Source organism: Pecten maximus, chromosome 17 (genome assembly GCF_902652985.1).
Source record: "Pecten maximus chromosome 17, xPecMax1.1, whole genome shotgun sequence".
Taxonomy (NCBI): Eukaryota; Metazoa; Mollusca; class Bivalvia; order Pectinida; family Pectinidae; genus Pecten; species Pecten maximus.
The window spans coordinates 27,699,186-27,719,533 of NC_047031.1; the positions used below are offsets into that span (position 1 = coordinate 27,699,186).

The following is a 20,348-nucleotide window of genomic DNA, read 5'->3' on the forward strand; positions in this document are numbered from 1 at the left end:
TATACAGATACATAATCAATATTACATACATACAAATTATACAGGTACATAATCAATATTACATACATACAAATTATACAGATACAGGTACATAATCAATATTACATACATACAAATTATACAGGTACATAATCAATATTACATACATACAAATTATACAGATACAGGTACATAATCAATATTACATACATACAAATTATACAGATACAGGTACATAATCAATATTACATACATACAAATTATACAGATACATAATCAATATTACATACATACAAATTATACAGATACATAATCAATATTACATACATACAAATTATACAGATACAGGTACATAATCAATATTACATACATACAAATTATACAGATACAGGTACATAATCAATATTACATACATACAAATTATACAGATACATAATCAATATTACATACATACAAATTATACAGATACAGGTACATAATCAATATTACATATATACAAATTATACAGATACATAATCAATATTACATACATACAAATTATACAGATACATAATCAATATTACATACATACAAATTATACAGGTACATAATCAATATTACATACATACACATTATACAGGTACATAAATCTATGTTACAGACATTCAACGTATAAATGACGAAGACATCATATTATTGAAAACAAAATGAAAATTTTACGTCCGGGGAATACAATCGAAATTAAAATAAGGATACCCTATTACAGAGATGCAAACATATACAAGATAAAGACGATATATGATATACCATTGGAATGGACCAGACATAAAATCTGAATTACACAGATAGATATGAAAGGTACCGCATATATATTACAAACATTCTAAATATACAATGTAAAGAATTAATATTATAGACATACACAATATGAAACTAAATATATTACTAAATGAATATTTATAACCTACCTTTTGGTCGAGTCCTGGAATGTTTACGTACAGCTTTCCCAAGTCTGAAAATAAAACGAACTTCATGTTTTAATATCCAAAACTTGTAACTGAGTTTTGAAACTTAGAATCGTCTTGATACGTCATATAGCACTCCAGTTAATTGAGGCGATGTTTTTCCCCTCAACATTTCCGCAGATACCCTCTACATTTCCTCAAGTGGGCATAAGATAACTATACTGCAGTAAAAATGCTGCATACACTGCCTGGGGAGAGTTAACACGTGCAAACGCATGCTTTTCCAGTGGTCTAGCTACCTGTACACGCACAGACTGATTCAGGTAACATAGAAATTGAAAAAGTCTGGTCAACTTTCAAAGTTATTGAGGTGGCAATAAGGAAATACACCCGCTCACGCAACAGGAGTGTTATGTGAAATTTAATACTATTTTTGGATGTACACACATAACGTCCATGTTATTTCCAGAAATTTTATTGACAAGGGGAAAAGTGTACTTAAATATTTTGAAATCGGGTAGGTATTCAGGATTTACTTATGATTTTGGTTTTGTTGAACAAAGAATGATGCTATAAAACTTTATAAAACCAATAGAGTTATTAAAGATTTATGATGAAATACAATTGTTGGATAAGTTCATTTTGGATATATTGTATCATCGCAGTTAGCTCTTCCAAGATGGCTGACACATCTAACTCAAACATCATGATATATGCAATAGGCAGGACACGTGGTTGAATACATTACCAGTTTTGAATAAATACTGCACCCACAATGCGCAGCTTTAAACTCTCGCGCACTCCTCGGTACCTGTTAATCTCCTTTTCCATTCTCAAGATAATATGTCCTGTTATAGATGGAAGAGGTGGAACAAATAGCCATAGTCGGTATTGGCTGTCGCTTTCCTGGCGCTAATAACATCAGAGAATTTTGGAACGTTTTGGTGAACGGAGAGAATCATGTAAAAGAGATACCAAAGGACAGATGGGACATTGATGCTATCTATGATCCAGACCCGGACGCTTATGGGAAAACTAACATCCGCCGGGCAGGACTTCTATCTCAGTAAGTCTGGCCGTAACCATTCTTTTGCATTTGAACGGTTTTATTTCACTTTTTCCTTTCAATGTTGAATTTTAATATTTTAAATATATTTACACGTCCATTCCTAACAATGTAAATTTGCGTAAAATGTAATGCAACTTTGGGCGACGCCAAATTATGCCAATACACTAGATTATAACGACGGACATATCTCTATTTTTTAATCTTTGATGGTTTAAAACATTTACAAGATAAACCCGAACATGGAATTGATAACGTGAGAATCTTAAACCAAAAGAGATTTTTCTTTGAAGGTGAAACAAACTCTTTACATAATATTTTGTGCAAGGGATTTGTTGCAGTAATTGCATCCGATAACTTATAATGAGTGTAGTCATTACCTATAGTGTAATCCTTGCAGATCACTTTCTCATTTGCTCACGTTTTCTACGAAACATTTTAAGTTTAATACATGTAACATTATACACTTTCACTTTTTATTTGACTATTTCTTTTACACGCAAACATCTTTGTTGTGGAAACAGTGACCTTCAGTTTCAAGCTTAAAATCGGGGAGCGCTAAGGATATAGACTGACCTTCAGCTACTTTGATTAAGCAGGATACCTTTTCGAACATTATTCGAAAGTTATCTTTGACAGAATCGACAGGGTGCAATGTAGTGATGTCATTTTAATGTAAACAAGTAGTACTTGTATTTTTACAAGAAATATGCTATCCTTTTTTAATAATCGTAGGTTACATGTTGCAAACATCCTTTTTTGTTGACATGCCGATTTGTGCAATGATATATTGTTGTACAATTTGTTTCCCTAATCTAACATAAAGATTCTTTTTTACGTTCAAACAAATAGTGATATCAATCTCCTACTTCGTCATCCTTTAATAGTGTACATTTTCTTTCATCACGAGGGATTCCTATCCAACGGTCAGTTTCCAGAGGAAGAGGGGGAATCAGACGAGCGGAATTGATACGATACTGTTATTTAATCTAGCTAAGAAGTTCTCAAAACGAATCTTAGATTTGAAAAACGTTCTCTATATAAACAAACCACTTTTGAATAAACTGCCTATTTAGCTTTTGTTTTACTACATGTATATGTTTCATTTTTGTCGATCTAAACAAGTTATTATTTAGAATGGTCATCTACATTAACATGTCAAATCAAATTAATTGCATAAATTGTTTTGACAAATTGTAACAATTTTGAATGAAATGTATTCATTTGGTCCGCTTATTTCTTTTTCACCAAAGTTTCCAGCATAATGGAACAATAATCCGAGGTACTGATGCATAGGGTCCATCATTGTAGGTATGTGGGATAGGTATATTCTACCCGAGGGTGTAGAATTTGGGGTCAGAACCGATCCCACATACCTAACAAATTATGGACTATTTTTCGCGCACTCGTTTTGTGAATTGCACGGGGAAATCGATCCTACATGGTGAAACCATATGGAAACGTTGTATTTTGTTCTCGGTGACCGACAATAAAACAAATTACATATTTAGAAAGATGAGAAAAAGTATGGTATACCAAGGGTATACAATAAAAAGAGGCCTATAGGCCTAAACGCTCACCTGCTGTGATTATAGCCCAATATCATTTTTTTACATCCCCCTACGAACCAACTAAAGGCTGATAGCCGCATAGCTGGTGGGCAGTATATTACCAAGGGTCTATCTCAAAGAATGTAAGGTTAAAATTTCTGGAGAATGTGATTCTGGAGATGGCAAAAAATGGTGGATATCTTGAAAGAAGTAGTTATTTCAAACACAATGGAAATCCATCTGTGTCCGGTGCTGATCATCCACAGGAAGCTTCAAGAAAATTCATCATGTTTTTGTTTTCATCATTTTCATCATCATCAAAATGTCGAATGCCATGTTTGCAATATTTCGATATACACATACATATTAAGTTGAAGAAGTAATGACATTACAGTATATTGTCAACTTATTGAGGCAATCTAGACAAAATAATTGCCTAATATAATTATTGAAAAAGTAGGTAACAGTGACCTTATTTTGCAATATCAGTTATCGGCATGCATTTATCCTAGATGCCCATTTCTGTTGCCATAATATAATTATTGAAAAAGAAGGTCACAGTGACCTAATTTTGCTATATTAGCTATCAGCATGCCTTTCTCATCCTAGATGTCCATTTCTGTTGCCCTAATATAATTAATGAAAAAGTAGGTATCGGTGACCTAATTTAGAAATATTTGCTATTGGCATGCTTTCTCATCCTAGATGTCCATTTCTATTGCCCTAATGTAATAATTGAAAAAGTAGGTCTCGGTGACCTAATTTAGCAATATTTGTTATCGACATACCTCTCTCATCTTAAGTGTCCATTTCTATTGCCCTAATATAATAACTGAAAAAGTAGGTCACAATGACCTAATTTTGCAATATTTGCTATCGGTATTCCTTTCTTATCTTAGATGTCCATTTCTATTGCCCTATCATAATTTCTGAAAAAGTAGGTCACAGTGACCTAATTTTGCAATATTTGTTATTGACATGCCTTTCTCATCCTAGATGTCCATTTCTATTGCCCTAATATAATAACTGAAAAAGTAGGTCACAATGACCTAATTTTGCAATATTTGCTATCGGTATTCCTTTCTTATCTTAGATGTCCATTTCTATTGCCCTATCATAATTTCTGAAAAAGTAGGTCACAGTGACCTAATTTTGCAATATTTGTTATTGACATGCCTTTCTCATCCTAGATGTCCATTTCTATTGCCCTAATGTAATTATTGAAAAAGTAGGTCACAGTGAACTAATTTTGCAATATTTGTTATCGGCATGCCTTTCTTATCCTAGATGTCCATTTCTGATGCTCTAACGTAATTACTGAAAAAGAAGGTCACAGTGACCAAATTTCGCAATATTTGCTATCGGCCTACCTTTCTCATCCTAGATGTCCATTTATATTGCCCTAATGTAATTATTGAAAAAGTAGGTCACAGTGACCTAATTTTGCAATATTTGTTATCGGCATGCCTTTCTTATCCTAGATGTCCATTTCTGATGCTCTAACGTAATTACTGAAAAAGTAGGTCACAGTGACCAAATTTCGCAAAATTTGCTATCGGCATACCTTTCTCATCCTAGATGTCCATTTATATTGCCCGAACATAATTCCTGAAAAAGTAGGTCACAGTGACCTTATTTTGCAATATTTGCTATTCGCATGGCTTTCTCATCCTAGATGTCCATTTCTATTGCCCTAAAATAATTACTGAAAAAGTAGGTCACAGTGACCTAATTTTGCAATATTTGCTATCGGCATTCCTTTCTCATACTAGATGTCCATTTCTATTGCCCTAATGAAATTATTGAAAAAGTAGGTCACAGTGACCTAATTTAGCAATATTTGTCATCGACATGCCTTTCTCATCCTTGATGTCTATTTTTGTTGCCCTAATGTAATCATAGAAAAAGTAGGTCACAGTGACCTAATTTTGCAATATTTGCTATCAGCATGCAATTATCATCCTAGATGTCAGTTGATTTTGTCCTATCATCATTCCTACTTTTCATTTGCACTAGTCACAACATAGAGCAATGTAAAGACATAAATAGTATCAATGTGACATGCTTCCACTTGCACAGTATCACTACATAATATATATGTATATGACTATTGAATTAGAAACCTTTAGACTCTCTCCAAATTTGATTTAAATTATCAAAAGTTTTCTGACATTTACCATATTTACACATTAAAGCTAGACACTGGGTAACTGGGCAGCTCTGGAGATATGGCTCCATTCCCAGACCTCTGCTGCCCTTTATCTAATTAATTTTATTGTTTTCCTGTGTGACCTTAAACCAGCTATACTATGGTTTCATGCAGAGATTAAGCTAACAGGTTTTCTCATCAAAATTAATTGGTATCAGATAGTAGAAAATCCAAAAGCCTAGTTATCTTAAACAAAGAAATGTTCTACAGAACCCCCCATTTGGGACCCCTAGCTGCAATGTTCACACTGAAGATATATACAGTGTATACAGACAGGTACAAACCATACAATTAAATTAATTAAAAATCAACCACTCATTATACGTACTCCAAATTAAACTCGTCTCTTTATCATTACTATCTGAACCTTGTTATTGAAAATCAACTCTAAACGATGTTCCAGTCATTAGATATCATGTTCACAAACAAAAAATAAAGTACTTTTCCATAGCTCATCAGACGATAATTGCTGTGGTGGCCATCTTGTAAATTCAATGAATTTTTGAAACAACACCTCTTATTCAGAAATGTCACTAGAACATTCCTAGAAAGCCTTCTTACTACGAAGCAAATAATATTGGAGTTATAAGGAAAAACATAATTTCAAAGATGGCTATCATGGCAGCCATCTTGAATTTTATTTTCACTTAATAAATACAAATATCTAGTCAGGACCTTCTAACTAATCATTTAATGCGAATTTCAACACTCTCGGTTAAAAAAGTTAACGGACGACGCACGCCGCACGACGCACGCCGGACGACGCACGACAGACGCCGGACGATACCCCATAGCAAAAGCTCACATGAGCCTTTGGCTCAGGTGAGCTAAAAATAAGCTGGCTGTCAAAGTGTCAAGATAACAAGAAATCTATATCAATGTTTGTCAGACATTGTTTGACATCACGTCATATTCCTACGTGTATGCTTACTTGCACAACACAAACTATCTAGGCTTCCACTGTAAAAATAAATTCCCAACAAACAGTAACAATATGACTGAATTTATAGGTCAATGATCACAATTGATTTTTTTTTGTATAGTTATATCATAAACTGTGCTTAGATAAATCAATTTGATTTCTAGCATTAAATTTTATTATCAAAGACACAATACAAACACCAAATTCAAATTCAATTGACATTTTATTTTTTGAAAAGGTTTCGCGATTATATGGCCACGGCATCAAAAGATGTGGTTACCGACTCTAAACTAGAGTCATTGGGCAAACCAGAACTGAGATAAATTGAAAATAACTTGTGCAAAATTTTTCTTAAAAACTGCAATATGGATAAAAATTAGGTGAACACTGGGAACAGATGAACACCTTAATTTTTCACTTTAACCAATTACTTGACTAAGTTCATAAATCATTCAGTACGTCTCTATTAACATTAAAAAAACCCAATTTACCTTAGGTTTGTAATTCACCAAAAAAATCATCAAAATTTACAATAAAATACACACTTAGTTAACTCCCCCTGACAAAAAAATGATAGAAAAAACAACTTTTTTTTCTATATATTTTACATCTACATGTATTGCCCAGCCCACACATAAAACTTCGGGAACTTCTCTCACCTAAATATCTAATTTATTTTTGATTTGGTTCTGTGGTCCCTATACGAGTTATTTCACGACTGGTACCTTACGTAAAACATATACTAATTAATTCAAATACTCTCAGTTATTTTGCACCACAAGTTTTGGATTTAACGGTAAATAAGAAAATTTTATCTGATCACGTAGACTCGCTAGACGTTTTTTTATGCATATTAAGCTATTAATTGTTTGCATATTAACGACAGTATTCTACCTTTTAGAGTTCGCATTTCCAATCAATCATTTTTTAAAGTTTTCAATCAAGATCAAATAAACAAGAAACAGGTAAAATTACATCTAATTGTTAATGGAAACAATACAATGCTCGGTAATCAGTCATATTATAATCACAATGTTTAATTATCGATACTAGTTTGGCATTTCAGTGTAATGTTTCAAAGAATGTGTGTATGATCGAAACAAGTCTGAAAAACGCGCAAGAAGACCAGTGGAGTAAAACAAACTAGAGCTGTTCTCCTTCAAGACAATAACAAGATATACAGTACATAACACTATTATTGAATATCCAGCTGGTTGTATATTTCTGTGTACCGAATTTTCTCTATATAAATTGAATGCATACCGTTTAATATTGTCCAACATAAATCGCTCAAGGTCTAACCGTAACCGTAAATAATCATTCTTTTTGCTATCTGTTGAAAACATTGAAAGATCTTTTCCTCAAATTTCAATTCCCTGAATGTCTCTTCCATCCCTAGTTTTCGCCATTCATTTTGAGTACGATGAGTCAAACGAAATGGCCAACTGCCAGTTCTCTTTCATTGAACTTTCGGAATTTGTAAGCGCTTTTCTTAATGAATAATTGTAAAGATGCTTCTCTCAAGCTCCATTTGAGGTCTACCATGATCCTCTAGTTGTGCCAATATTATTTCGAGTCGAACCAACATAATAAAATCTTGCATTTTCACAGTTACAGTTTCTTATCGGTAGTATGAGTCTGATAAAGAAACGAAACTGGCATCAATTGGCAATCTTGGATTTTGGGAATAATGAGAACCATAATAAGACGATTTGAAATATATGTTTTGCGTGATTCCCAGTTCCAAATTATAGTGTCGTAAGTTTTCGGCATGTATCAGTTAATGACTGTTTTTTCAATCATCCGAAACACACTGACAAGTAACCTCTTGTTATCTCCCAACCTTCCATGTTACTGTGTGTAGGAAGCAGGAAGAATTTCTTGTCTTTTTGTCGCTTGATTATATTTGAGTCCCGTCCAACGTCCAACGGATATGAAGTCCCAATAGTTCTAAGTAAGATCATTTCATTATACTGAACTGGCGTATGAAGTTAAACGTCGTTTCAATATACTCCAATACTTCTTCGTCCGACCTACGCTATTGGTTTTACCTCTCCGCGACTGTTTATAAACTTCTTTTTTTGAAGGTTTATTTTTTTTTTATTTTCAAAGACACCAACAGATACAAAAAATGTCCTCACACATGAGGGCTATCATTCGCCATAATTCATTCATTCCTATACATATATTCGTACATGTATAAAATGGTGTTGCGCAGCCTTGTTAGGGGAGCTTACTCCAAATCAAGTACTCCTTGCCGGATGGGTTGGTTTGGTTTGGTTTATTTTGTTTAACGTCCTATTAACAGCTAAGGTCATTTAAGGACGACCTCCTGTGCGTGCGACATGCGTGCGTGTCGCGAGTGCGTATGTGTGTTTTGGGAGGCTGCGGTATGTTCGTGTTAAGTCTCCTTGTGATAGGCCGGAACTTTTGCCGATTTATAGTGCTACCTCACTGAAGCATACTGCCGAAGACACCCAGCAGCACACCCGACCCGGTCACATTATACTGACAACGGGCGAACCAGTCGTCCCACTCCAAATATGCTGAGCGCTAAGCAGGAGTAGCAACTACCATTTTTAAAGACTCTGACATGTCTCGGCTAGGGGACAGAACCCAAAGCCTTCCTCACAGCGGCGAACGCTCAACTAAAGGCCAAAAGTAAGGCATTGTCAAGAGAGACATGAGGAAGAAGAAAGTTGTTAAGAAAGAAGAGAAAAGATAAGATCCAAAGTTTAGTCGCCTCTTACGATCATGCAATGGGGGCAGCAGGTACAATTCTTACGCCCTAACTGCCGGATGCAGACTACCCCAAAGTAAACACGTGTATTAGTGTATACAACGTGAGCCTATCCACAACACGTGTCATCGACTGCGGTTGTTTATAAACTTACTTCTATCTAATCCATGTCATCAAATCCGGACTATTGCTTTCATTGTATTTGTTATATATTGCTAATTAATTTGGTTTTTGATTGTAAAATGTTCAATCTATGTTTGGTCTTTTTATACACTGTATCATTATTGTCAAAATATGGAGCATGGTTAATGGTTTACCTTTTGCAGACATGATGTTTGGGATAACGACTTCTTTGGAATTACCAAAAAAGAAGCGGCTGAAATGGACCCCCAGCAACGATACGTCCTCGAATGTGTTCATATGGCATTGGAAGATGGCGGGATCACAAGAGCAGAGTTGGATGGCTCGCCCACGAGTGTGTATATAGGCGCCATGAACAGTGACGCAAAATCGTCCAAGGACGGGGACTATTCACTCATGACCAATTACACCGTGACAGGAGATGCGGCCAGCATCATCACAGCCCGAGTGTCGTACAACTACAACTTACAGGGCCCTTCCCTTACCATAGACACCGCCTGTTCCTCATCACTGGTGGCTATCAATCTGGCAACACAGTCTCTAATAATCGGTAAGGCATCCGTTTGTATAGGTGGTGTGGTTGTATGATGATAAAAAACGGAATTTTGAGTCTTAATTGTCCCAGGTACTCAACAAAACGAGGTCATATGGTATAACAATATTGCTCAATAGATTGTATTTAATGTATTGTGTGGTTGCTTTCTTTGGAAATGACTACAAATACCATGGCAAGCATTTTAATATACTAGCCTAAATTACAAACATCAGACCATATATCATGGGTATATATAACGAGTTATAAAGTCGATAACTATTGTATTATCACTGCTTATGTCACAAGTATCCCTTGGCTGAGACATGCCAACGTCTATAAATGGTATTTTTCTACTGCCGCTGCTAAAAAATCATAGGAGTGGAGCGACTAGTGTGTTCGTGATAATGTGACCAGGTGGGGTTTCCTGCTGGATGTCGTTGGCAGTTAGATAACACTATCATATCAGTAGCAGTTTTGCATTATCCCTTCATAAAAGACATTAAACAAAGCACAGAGAAACAATCAAAATGAAACCTGAAATTTGATTTATGTATCCACAGCCATCCTAAGATACATTTTAGAGTTTTGAATTAATTTAACAGCTTGCATTTCTGGAAGTTGTAAAACCGAACAACGTTATTCTTTTCTCAAAGCTATTTTGTTTTTCTAAAACATAAGTTGATTCGTGAATTTATTTTCAAATTTTGTGTATAGTGTCATGTAAGTTTAGAAAATGTTAAAATTATTTGAAAGATACATATAATAACAATGTTCATTTGAGCCTAATCTTGATACGGATGCCGCGCGCGACATATCGTTACGTGTAATTCTTGTCTGAAATGATATAAGCTACTGCAATACTACCTAGGACTAAATGGTTACTATATCACCCTTCTAGTTAATTTCATATTAGTTTACACATAAACATTTAATCAATACTTTTTTTTTGTGGGCGAGACTTATAGCTACAATAAGTAATGGCGTCATCAAAGATTCCGGAGAAGAATGCTTATCAAAGTTACCAGATATGTTGTAGATCAGAAATGCAATCATTCATAATTTCACATTTGGATAATGATTAATGGACACGAAAAGAATAGTTTTCGTGATGCATCTTATCATTTCGTATGTGTAATACGCAAAGAAGAATAAACTCTCGATGTTAACAGTAAAAGGTAAAAGTCGAAAGGATACTTTTTATCAACAGTAATTATATAATCTGAATACACTGTAACATACATTGTACATCAATGATACAATATATAAAATCTAAATACACTGTAACATACATTGTACATCAATGATATAATATATAAAATCTAAATACACTGTAACTACATTGTACATCAATGATATAATATATAAAATCTAAATACACTGTAACATACATTGTACATCAATGATATAATATATAAAATCTAAATACACTGTAACATACATCAATGATATAATATATAAAATCTAAATACACTGTAACATACATCAATGAAATAATATATAAAATCTAAATACACTGTAACATACATCAATCATTGATATAATATATACAATCTGATTACACTGTAACATCCATCATTGATATAATATATAAAATCTAAATACACTGTAACATACATCAATCATTGATATAATATATACAATCTGATTACACTGTAACATACTCAATCATTGATATAATATATACAATCAGATTACACTGTAACATACATCAATCATTGATATAATATATACAATCTGATTACACTGTAACATACATCAATCATTGATATAATTTATACAATCTGATTACACTGTAACATACATTATACATCAATGATATAATATATACAATCTGATTACACTGTAACATACATCAATCATTGATATAATATATACAATCTGATCACACTGTAACATCCATCATTGATATAATATATAAAATCTAAATACACTGTAACATACATCAATCATTGATATAATATATACAATCTGATTACACTGTAACATACTCAATCATTGATATAATATATACAATCAGATTACACTGTAACATACATCAATCATTGATATAATATATACAATCTGATCACACTGTAACATACTCAATCATTGATATAATTTATACAATCTGATTACACTGTAACATACATTATACATCAATGATATAATATATACAATCTGATTACACTGTAACATACATCAATCATTGATATAATTTATACAATCTGATTACACTGTAACATACATTATACATCAATGATATAATATATACAATCTGATTACACTGTAACATACGTCAATCATTGATATAATTTATACAATCTGATTACACTGTAACATACATTATACATCAATGATATAATATATACAATCTGATTACACTGTAACATACATCAATCATTGATATAATATATACAATCTGATCACACTGTAACATACTCAATCATTGATATAATTTATACAATCTGATTACACTGTAACATCCATCAATCATTGATATAATATATACAATCTGATTACACTGTAACATACATCATTGATATAATATATACAATCTGATTACACTGTAACATCCATCAATCATTGATATAATTTATACAATCTGATTACACTGTAACATACATCATTGATATAATTTATACAATCTGATTACACTGTAACATACATCATTGATATAATATATAAAATCTGAATACACTGTAACATACATTATACATCAATGATATAATATATAGAATCTTAAACTGTAACATACATCATTGATATAATATATAAAATCTGAATACACTATAACATACATCAATGATATAATTTATAAAATCTGAATACACTGTAACATACATTATACATCAATGATATAATATATAAAATCTGAATACACTGTAACATGCATTAATGATATAATATATAAAATCTGAAAACACTTTAACATACACCTATGATATGATATATAAAATCTGAATATACTGTAACATACATCAATAATATAATTTATAAAATCTAAATACACTGTAACATACATCAATGATATAATTTATAAAATCTGAAAACACTTTAACATACATCAATGATATAATATATAAAATCTGAATACACTGTAACATACATCAATGATATAATATATAAAATCTGAATACACTGTAACATACATCAATGATATAATATATAAAATCTGAATACATTGTAAGATACATCAATGATATAATGTTAAAACATTTACGTCTTCCAAGGTGAGTCTTCCATGGCGATATGTGGCGGCGTTAACAGTATTCTGTATCCAGATATGTTCATCACCCTGACGAAGGCCCGGATGGGTTCACCTACCGGCCAGTGTCAAGCTTTCTCAGCCAAAGCCGATGGATACGCCCGAGGTGAAGGATGCGGCATTGTCATACTAGAGAGACTAAGTGATGTAAGTGGATTGTTACCAGAGTAGTTACTAATACTGTAACATATTGTGGTATGCCTTTATTGAGATGTTGTTTCAATGTAGATTGGTATGTTTGATTTCTATTTGATATTTATTTTTTTTAAGGTTCGAATAAATTTTATTTTTATAAGCCGCAAACATATACATCAATGTCCTCGTGTAAAAGGGCTATCATTCGCCATACTTCCTCCCAAACTTCTCTCCCATTCACACACCCATATATACACATATGTTAACTTCGCCCTTTCGCATAACATTTACATCAATAATTAACATACGCTAACCCATGTATATTATTATCATTATTACTACTACTAATCGTTCGGGTAAAGTATATAATGCATGTATGTTAATATGCCTTAACATTTCTATTTCTATTTCTACTTGATATTTCTACATTCTGCAAACATACCACATTGGAAATCGTTTCATGGAATTTTCAAATATCGCCCTGTAATTAGCTCTGCCTTGTACCGTGGTAGAATTGGTCTATACAGAGGTATATTTTGAAATCAATCTTTTGAAAATGCATTTTACATTGTAAAACATTAAATTTTGTGGAATTGCAAGATTTGCCTATTTGACGTACAGGCGTTGATGTAATCAATCATATCGTTCCTGTGATTACTGTTCCCTGGCTGAGACGTACTAACGTTTGTATCTGTCGAATTTGCTACTCTAGCTAACGCCCGGCAGTTCGGTAGTGGGGACATCAGTTCGCTATCTATGATATATATGATGGTTACATTTTCAATTTCGATGTTATGTCTGATTGAGAGTTCTTGAGTTGTCTATCAAAATGTATCTGAATTTAAAATTCCATCGTGAAAATAGAGGCATAATTGGTCAAACAGCATCACGGGCACAATAGGATACCCAGCATGTTAAATACATCAAGGTTTTTTTCCCAGTGGGAACAGAACGTTTGGGCAACATCTCGAAAATGCTATATCTTTGTAGCAACGTCCAGCGGCTTTAATGCAACGTTGTGAGACCATTTGTATCTCAAACGTCTATTTGACGTTAACCTGTGACGATGTAACAATGTGGTCTTAAGGTTGTATGCATGCTTTGCCTATAATTGTTATATTTTTCGACAAAAATATTTGATTTGACTCGAGATTATTCTTATCAATTATAAATCACACTAATTGTACAAAAGCGCATGATGGTCTGCTTAAATTATATGAACACCTTTTTTTCTCTGATCAAATTTAATTATATTCAAATAAATTTATATCATTAAAGTCTCAAGATTACAATAAAAATGTATGTTTACTTCGGTGGCCATCACTAAAATTCGCATTTTGAAATATGTATTTAATACGTACTTTTTTAAGTTGCATAAGAATTGTTTTACCTTATTTTTAGATAATTTTTGTTATATATTTGCGGAATATTTTTGACCTCTGGTAACATGTTTTATAGTCGATATATTACTTACTTGCCGTACTGTTTTTAACACAACATAAAAAATCATGCTTCGATAAACAGATAAATAATCCAAGATAATTTTACAAGATTTGCATTTTACTTTTATTAAATGTTTTCGGTGTGTTTGTTAATTATTAGAACAAATTACATGATTAATGAATTTTTTTTATATTGAGATTTATTTAACTTGTCTTTGCTTAAACAGATTATATTATGATCTATCGCAGAACATATATGTATGATGTATCAATAGTTGTTTCTTTAAACTATTATTTTTTCAGATACATTGACACAATGGGCTAATGAGGTCGTGGTATAGACTGCAACATCAGCTGTATTCGACACGGTCGAAGTAATGCAAAGCACATAAACTCACGAGAAATATGACATCATTAAAATACTTAAAAACATACTGTACATAACATTGCACAAGAAGATATGTATGACAAGTGTCCTGTTGTATTGACGTCATTTTTTTTTGACAACGTAGGGAAAAAAAGTCAGGAAAAAACGACATAGGCATCCTTGTGACAATCAACTTGCAGCGTTTAACTCTGATCAAAATGCAACGTTGTTGTAAATTTACGTGCCCTCGTTTTGAGTTTCTAAGGACCTTGGTCGAAGAATCAATGACGAGCATTCTGGTGGAATGAATACAGATCTGCCACTGTGCTTGTTGTTTTGTTTATACTGTATTACTAAAGCGCGCGCGGTTTGCAGAGTCATTTGATGCATATCAATATTAAGTTGTATATAACATATGATCATTTTCGTTTTGTTGCAAAACAAATATACGCCAATAGCAAGAAAATATGATTAATTGAATGTATTGATATTGAACAGCAATGCTATGTATTCCAAATAATCCGCGTTGTTATAATCAACAGGCCTTAGAGAATAACAGAAATATATGGGCGACCATCCGTACGGGCTGCAACCAAGATGGTAACACTGCAAAGCCAATCACTGCTCCCTCAGAAGTCCAACAGGGACAGCTACTTCATAACATATATCACCACTTCTACAACATCGATCCAAGCCATGTCCAATACATAGAGGCCCATGGTATGTATGCAATGAATATATTTTCGTCATATATTTATTTGCTACATAGGAATATTACATTGCTGATATCAATGTAAATGGTAAATGTCATTCACTTGATACATGACAGAAAGTCATATAAACAGCTGATACTTTAAAGGTGTCGTCCACGTTATAAACATATATAAAGTTAAAACTTATAATCGACAAAAATATCAAGTACTTATTGTAGCGATCACAGCAACATGTGGCCCCCGCATACCGACACCATGACATCCAGTGACCGGGACAACACAGTTGGCTAACTAATATATACATGATGTATATATGTTTAAGAAATAATTAACGACGATGCGTGTATTGTTGCAGGATATACAACGAGGACGAGGATATTTTGCAATTAAATTAATAACGAAGGCCGCAGGCCTGAGTTATTAATTAAAATTGCAAAATATCCTCCGTAGGATTCGAACTCGCGTCGTGATAAAAATATATTGAAAGACTAACCCATTAGCCCACTCGGCTATAGTAACCTTTTATGAAACGGGTGAATATTAGATATTTAAAATTGTAACAGCGGTGACTCACGACCGTGTATTATTGGCACGAGCGTGGGTTATTGGAAAATAATACATGGTTTTAAACCAATCAAAACTAGCGTTACATAGCAAACATGGTAGAATAAAGCTTTTATAATGTTTATTTCTCTAGAGGAGTACATGCATTAAGGGCCATCAATAGCCCCATCTTAGATTTTTTCAATTTTTATACTGTGCATACATGGATATATAAGATTTATAAAAAATGCAGTTTTGAAGAATTTTACCTCCATTCTTTGAAATTACAATTGGTTTGTGATATCATAGTAATGTCATATTGGGTTATTTGTACTTGATTAAACACTAATCAAATGATTAACTGATTATAGGACACGTGCATGATGACACGCGGGTTACATCAATAAACCAGCTGTAGCTTCACCTTACATGCATTATGCACTTGCCAAACAATGCAAGGACTATATATGTTACCTTTAAGTTTATTTTATGTATATCAGTATTTCCAATAAAAGACCCATGGTAGTTTGCAATGTTGCGAACATAGATGGTGTAGAAGAGACCTGTACGCATTCAGTGTTTTACTGGCATAAAGAAAATATTGTGGTTGTCAAACCTTAGCTCATTGATAAAGCAATGGAAAGCTAAGGTGCAAGTGTTTTCTTAATTCCACCCAACTTTGCAATCAACCATCAAAATACTGTCAGGACTATTTCAATACCAAACATTTATAGCGACAATTTTACGGTTGCATTTTACCGTTGTATTTCACATAGTCTTTTGTTAATATGAGAATTATTTGTCATTCTGTTGTCAAGGTCCTGTTTTGTTCACAATGATTTTTCTTGATTACTTTAATACGAAAGTTTATATTGTAAATTTGAACGATTCTTTTAAAACTGAAACCAAATATGACTTATTATTAATCAAAGATAAAGTTGGAAATAACTCTGCACCCGACAGCAGGCCAAAAAAAATAAACACCTATTTAGATGTGAAATTTAATCATTGTCAATTTTTGAGTCTAGAATACTGCACTTTTGGGCCAAAATACTTTCAAAAATAAGAAATTTAAAATATGTTTACACCTCCCTTTGAGAGTATTAGACAGCAGTCAACTGTTTAGCAATCCAGTGATCTTTAATGGTTCTGGCAAGTGCTCGAGATGTTTTTTTCTTATTTCATTCAGTGAATTACTGGGTACTCGATTACACATTAAAATATAAGCTGCTCAACAATAATTCAGAAACTAGTGGTGTGCGGAGTCTTAATGTGCACATGAATTGTCTATTACTATACGTAAATCTACGAAAGCTGTGAACTGGGGTCCTTGCAAACATCCAAACAATTGTACCTAACTAAAAATTGTCCGGCAAGTTATGTTGAACACTAAGAACAGTTTTAACAATGGTTTTATCACTGTCATTCCTACTGAAAGTTTCCACTCTGAAAATGATTAAATAGAATGTTTCGAAATAACTAAAAAAATAACACCATCAAAGTTTTAATCGTTTGTTAAATATGGAATGTGGTTTAAAGACTGTGCAAGAAAACTTGTCATGTAATGAACAATCTAGTATTCTGCCCATAGTACATGTAACACAACAGTGATGAGCATATAACTATGTTTAGTGCTTTCATTTAAGGAACTGGTACACCCATTGGTGATCCCATTGAAGTCAACACTCTCGGTCGTTTCTTCAAAGATTATCCGACACAACATGGAAAGCGATTTATTGGATCAGTTAAAACCAACATTGGGCATCTCGAATCCGGAGCTGGGGCTGCAAGTCTTATAAAGACTCTGTTGATGATGAAGAATGGGAAAATTGTGCCATCACTTCATTCGCTTCCGAGAAACCCTAAGATAAACTTCGAAAATTATGTTCTCGACGTGCCAGAGTCAGTTCAATCATGGCCTGCTCTACATGATGGTTCCAGAGCTGCCTGCATCAACTGTTTTGGATTTGGTGGCACAAACAGCCACGCATTTGTAAAGCAATGGGTTAAGCTGCCGATTGATCCTAAGACACAGACAGACCGTGATGGCAAGCTTACCTATATACCTTTCTCTGCTAAATCTCAAATCAGCCTAGTGAATACAATGAAACATTTGGTAAAAAGATTGAAAGAGGAACCATGTAATTTAAAAGAATTATCATACACTGCTTCGTGTAAGCGAGATCATCTTCGATACCGAAGAATGTTCATGGAAAGCAGTATTGCTGACCTCATAAAAAGTTACAATTATGCGATAGAAACGACAGCAATCAACAACATTACACCAGGCAAGGGCTATAGGATAGTGAATGTTTTCTGTGGTGTTGGGACAGCCTGGACCAAAATGGGAATGGAACTTGTCAGTGACTTCTCTATATTCGCTGACACCCTTACACGTATTGATACGTATCTGAAGCCGTTGACTGGATGGTCTATAGCGGACAAAATACGTGATGGTGCAGACATGGAAGACCCATTCATTAGTCATATTGGTATTTTTGCATGTCAAGTAGGATTGTCAAATCTTTGGAAGCATTGGGGAATATGTCCTGATGCGATCGTTGGTCAGTCTGTTGGTGAAGTGGCGGCTGCCTACTGCAGTGGTGTACTTTCTTTAAGTAACGCAGTTAAAGTTATCTACCACAGATCCAAATTACTGGCAGAAACGCCTAATGGAAAAATGATGGTGATCACAAATATTGACACAACAAAAATAACACAGATATGTCGCAAAGTTGGTCAGGTCAGCATAGCAGTGTATAGCAGTCCTGTCGCATGCACGATATCTGGTGACGATATCAAAGTCGAAGAAGTGAAAATCATAGTATCAGCAGATGATACTTATATGGTGAAAATGCCTCTATGCAAGGGATTAAAAACAAATTTTGCTTATCACAGCCACACGGTGGAAAATGCGGCTCTAAGCATTAAAGAATGTTTGGAAGGGATTGAAACTAATGCATCAAATATACCAATATTCTCCACTGTAACGGGAATGATGGCAAGCGATTTCGGCACTCCAGATTATTGGCGACAAAATGTTGCTGAACCGGTTTTGTTCTATCAGGCACTTCAGGAATCAGCAGATGACAAGTCCACTGTATTCTTAGAAATTGGACCATCACCCGTTCTAAGAGCGCATTTGAGAGACATATTTAAAGACAAAGATGTCACCGCAATCCCGTCTTTGAAGCTCAACATGGGTTCAGATCAAGTTCAGAAAACTCTTCGGGACCTGTTTGAATTAGGTATAAATCCCCGTTGGGAAAATATCGTTAATAAAACCAACCTGTTAGATTTGCCCATATACCAGTTCGATGGCAAGCACTTGATGGTGGAGTCGGACTTCCGCTTTCTCAAAAGACATGGACTGGTTGACGATTCTTTAGGTCGACACCTTATGTTGACACAAAAGGAGACCAAAAGATAATTCAAGGTCGACTTTAGCCCAAACTCCACACCCTTTGTGTACGATTACGTAATCGATGACGCCATCATCATACCAGGTGCTGTTTACACTGAGATTGCATTTGAGCTTGGTACGAGCATGATGTTTATAACAGCTGAAAACATGCATGTAGAGTACGAAATTATCAAACCAGTTCCTTTGTTAGAAAGAAAGCCTCTTCATCTTGATTTGACGACTGATATCACAGAAAAAAATGGTAGTGTGATAAGAGTTTCTTTCGCTATTTCAAAAGATACGACAACCGTTGTCAAAGGACTAATCGCAAACAAAAATCGAGCATTTAATCATATCGTTCCTATTAAAGGAGTTTGCAAACTTTCTGGAAAACAAATTGGACGCGAAAATCTGT

The 20,348-nt window shown here is 33.8% G+C and overlaps 1 protein-coding gene across 1 annotated transcript; it reads left to right on the forward strand.

Moving 5' to 3' along the window:
- The first annotated feature begins 1,780 nt into the window (after positions 1–1,780).
- LOC117315275 (probable polyketide synthase 16) lies at positions 1,781–19,982 on the forward strand. The gene is made up of 5 exons (XM_033869422.1): positions 1,781–1,989; positions 9,737–10,101; positions 13,296–13,477; positions 15,817–15,994; positions 18,177–19,982. Exons 1-5 carry the CDS (start codon positions 1,781–1,783, stop codon positions 19,958–19,960), a joined length of 2,718 nt encoding a protein of 905 aa, XP_033725313.1. The 3' UTR covers positions 19,961–19,982.
- Positions 19,983–20,348: the final 366 nt, after the last annotated feature.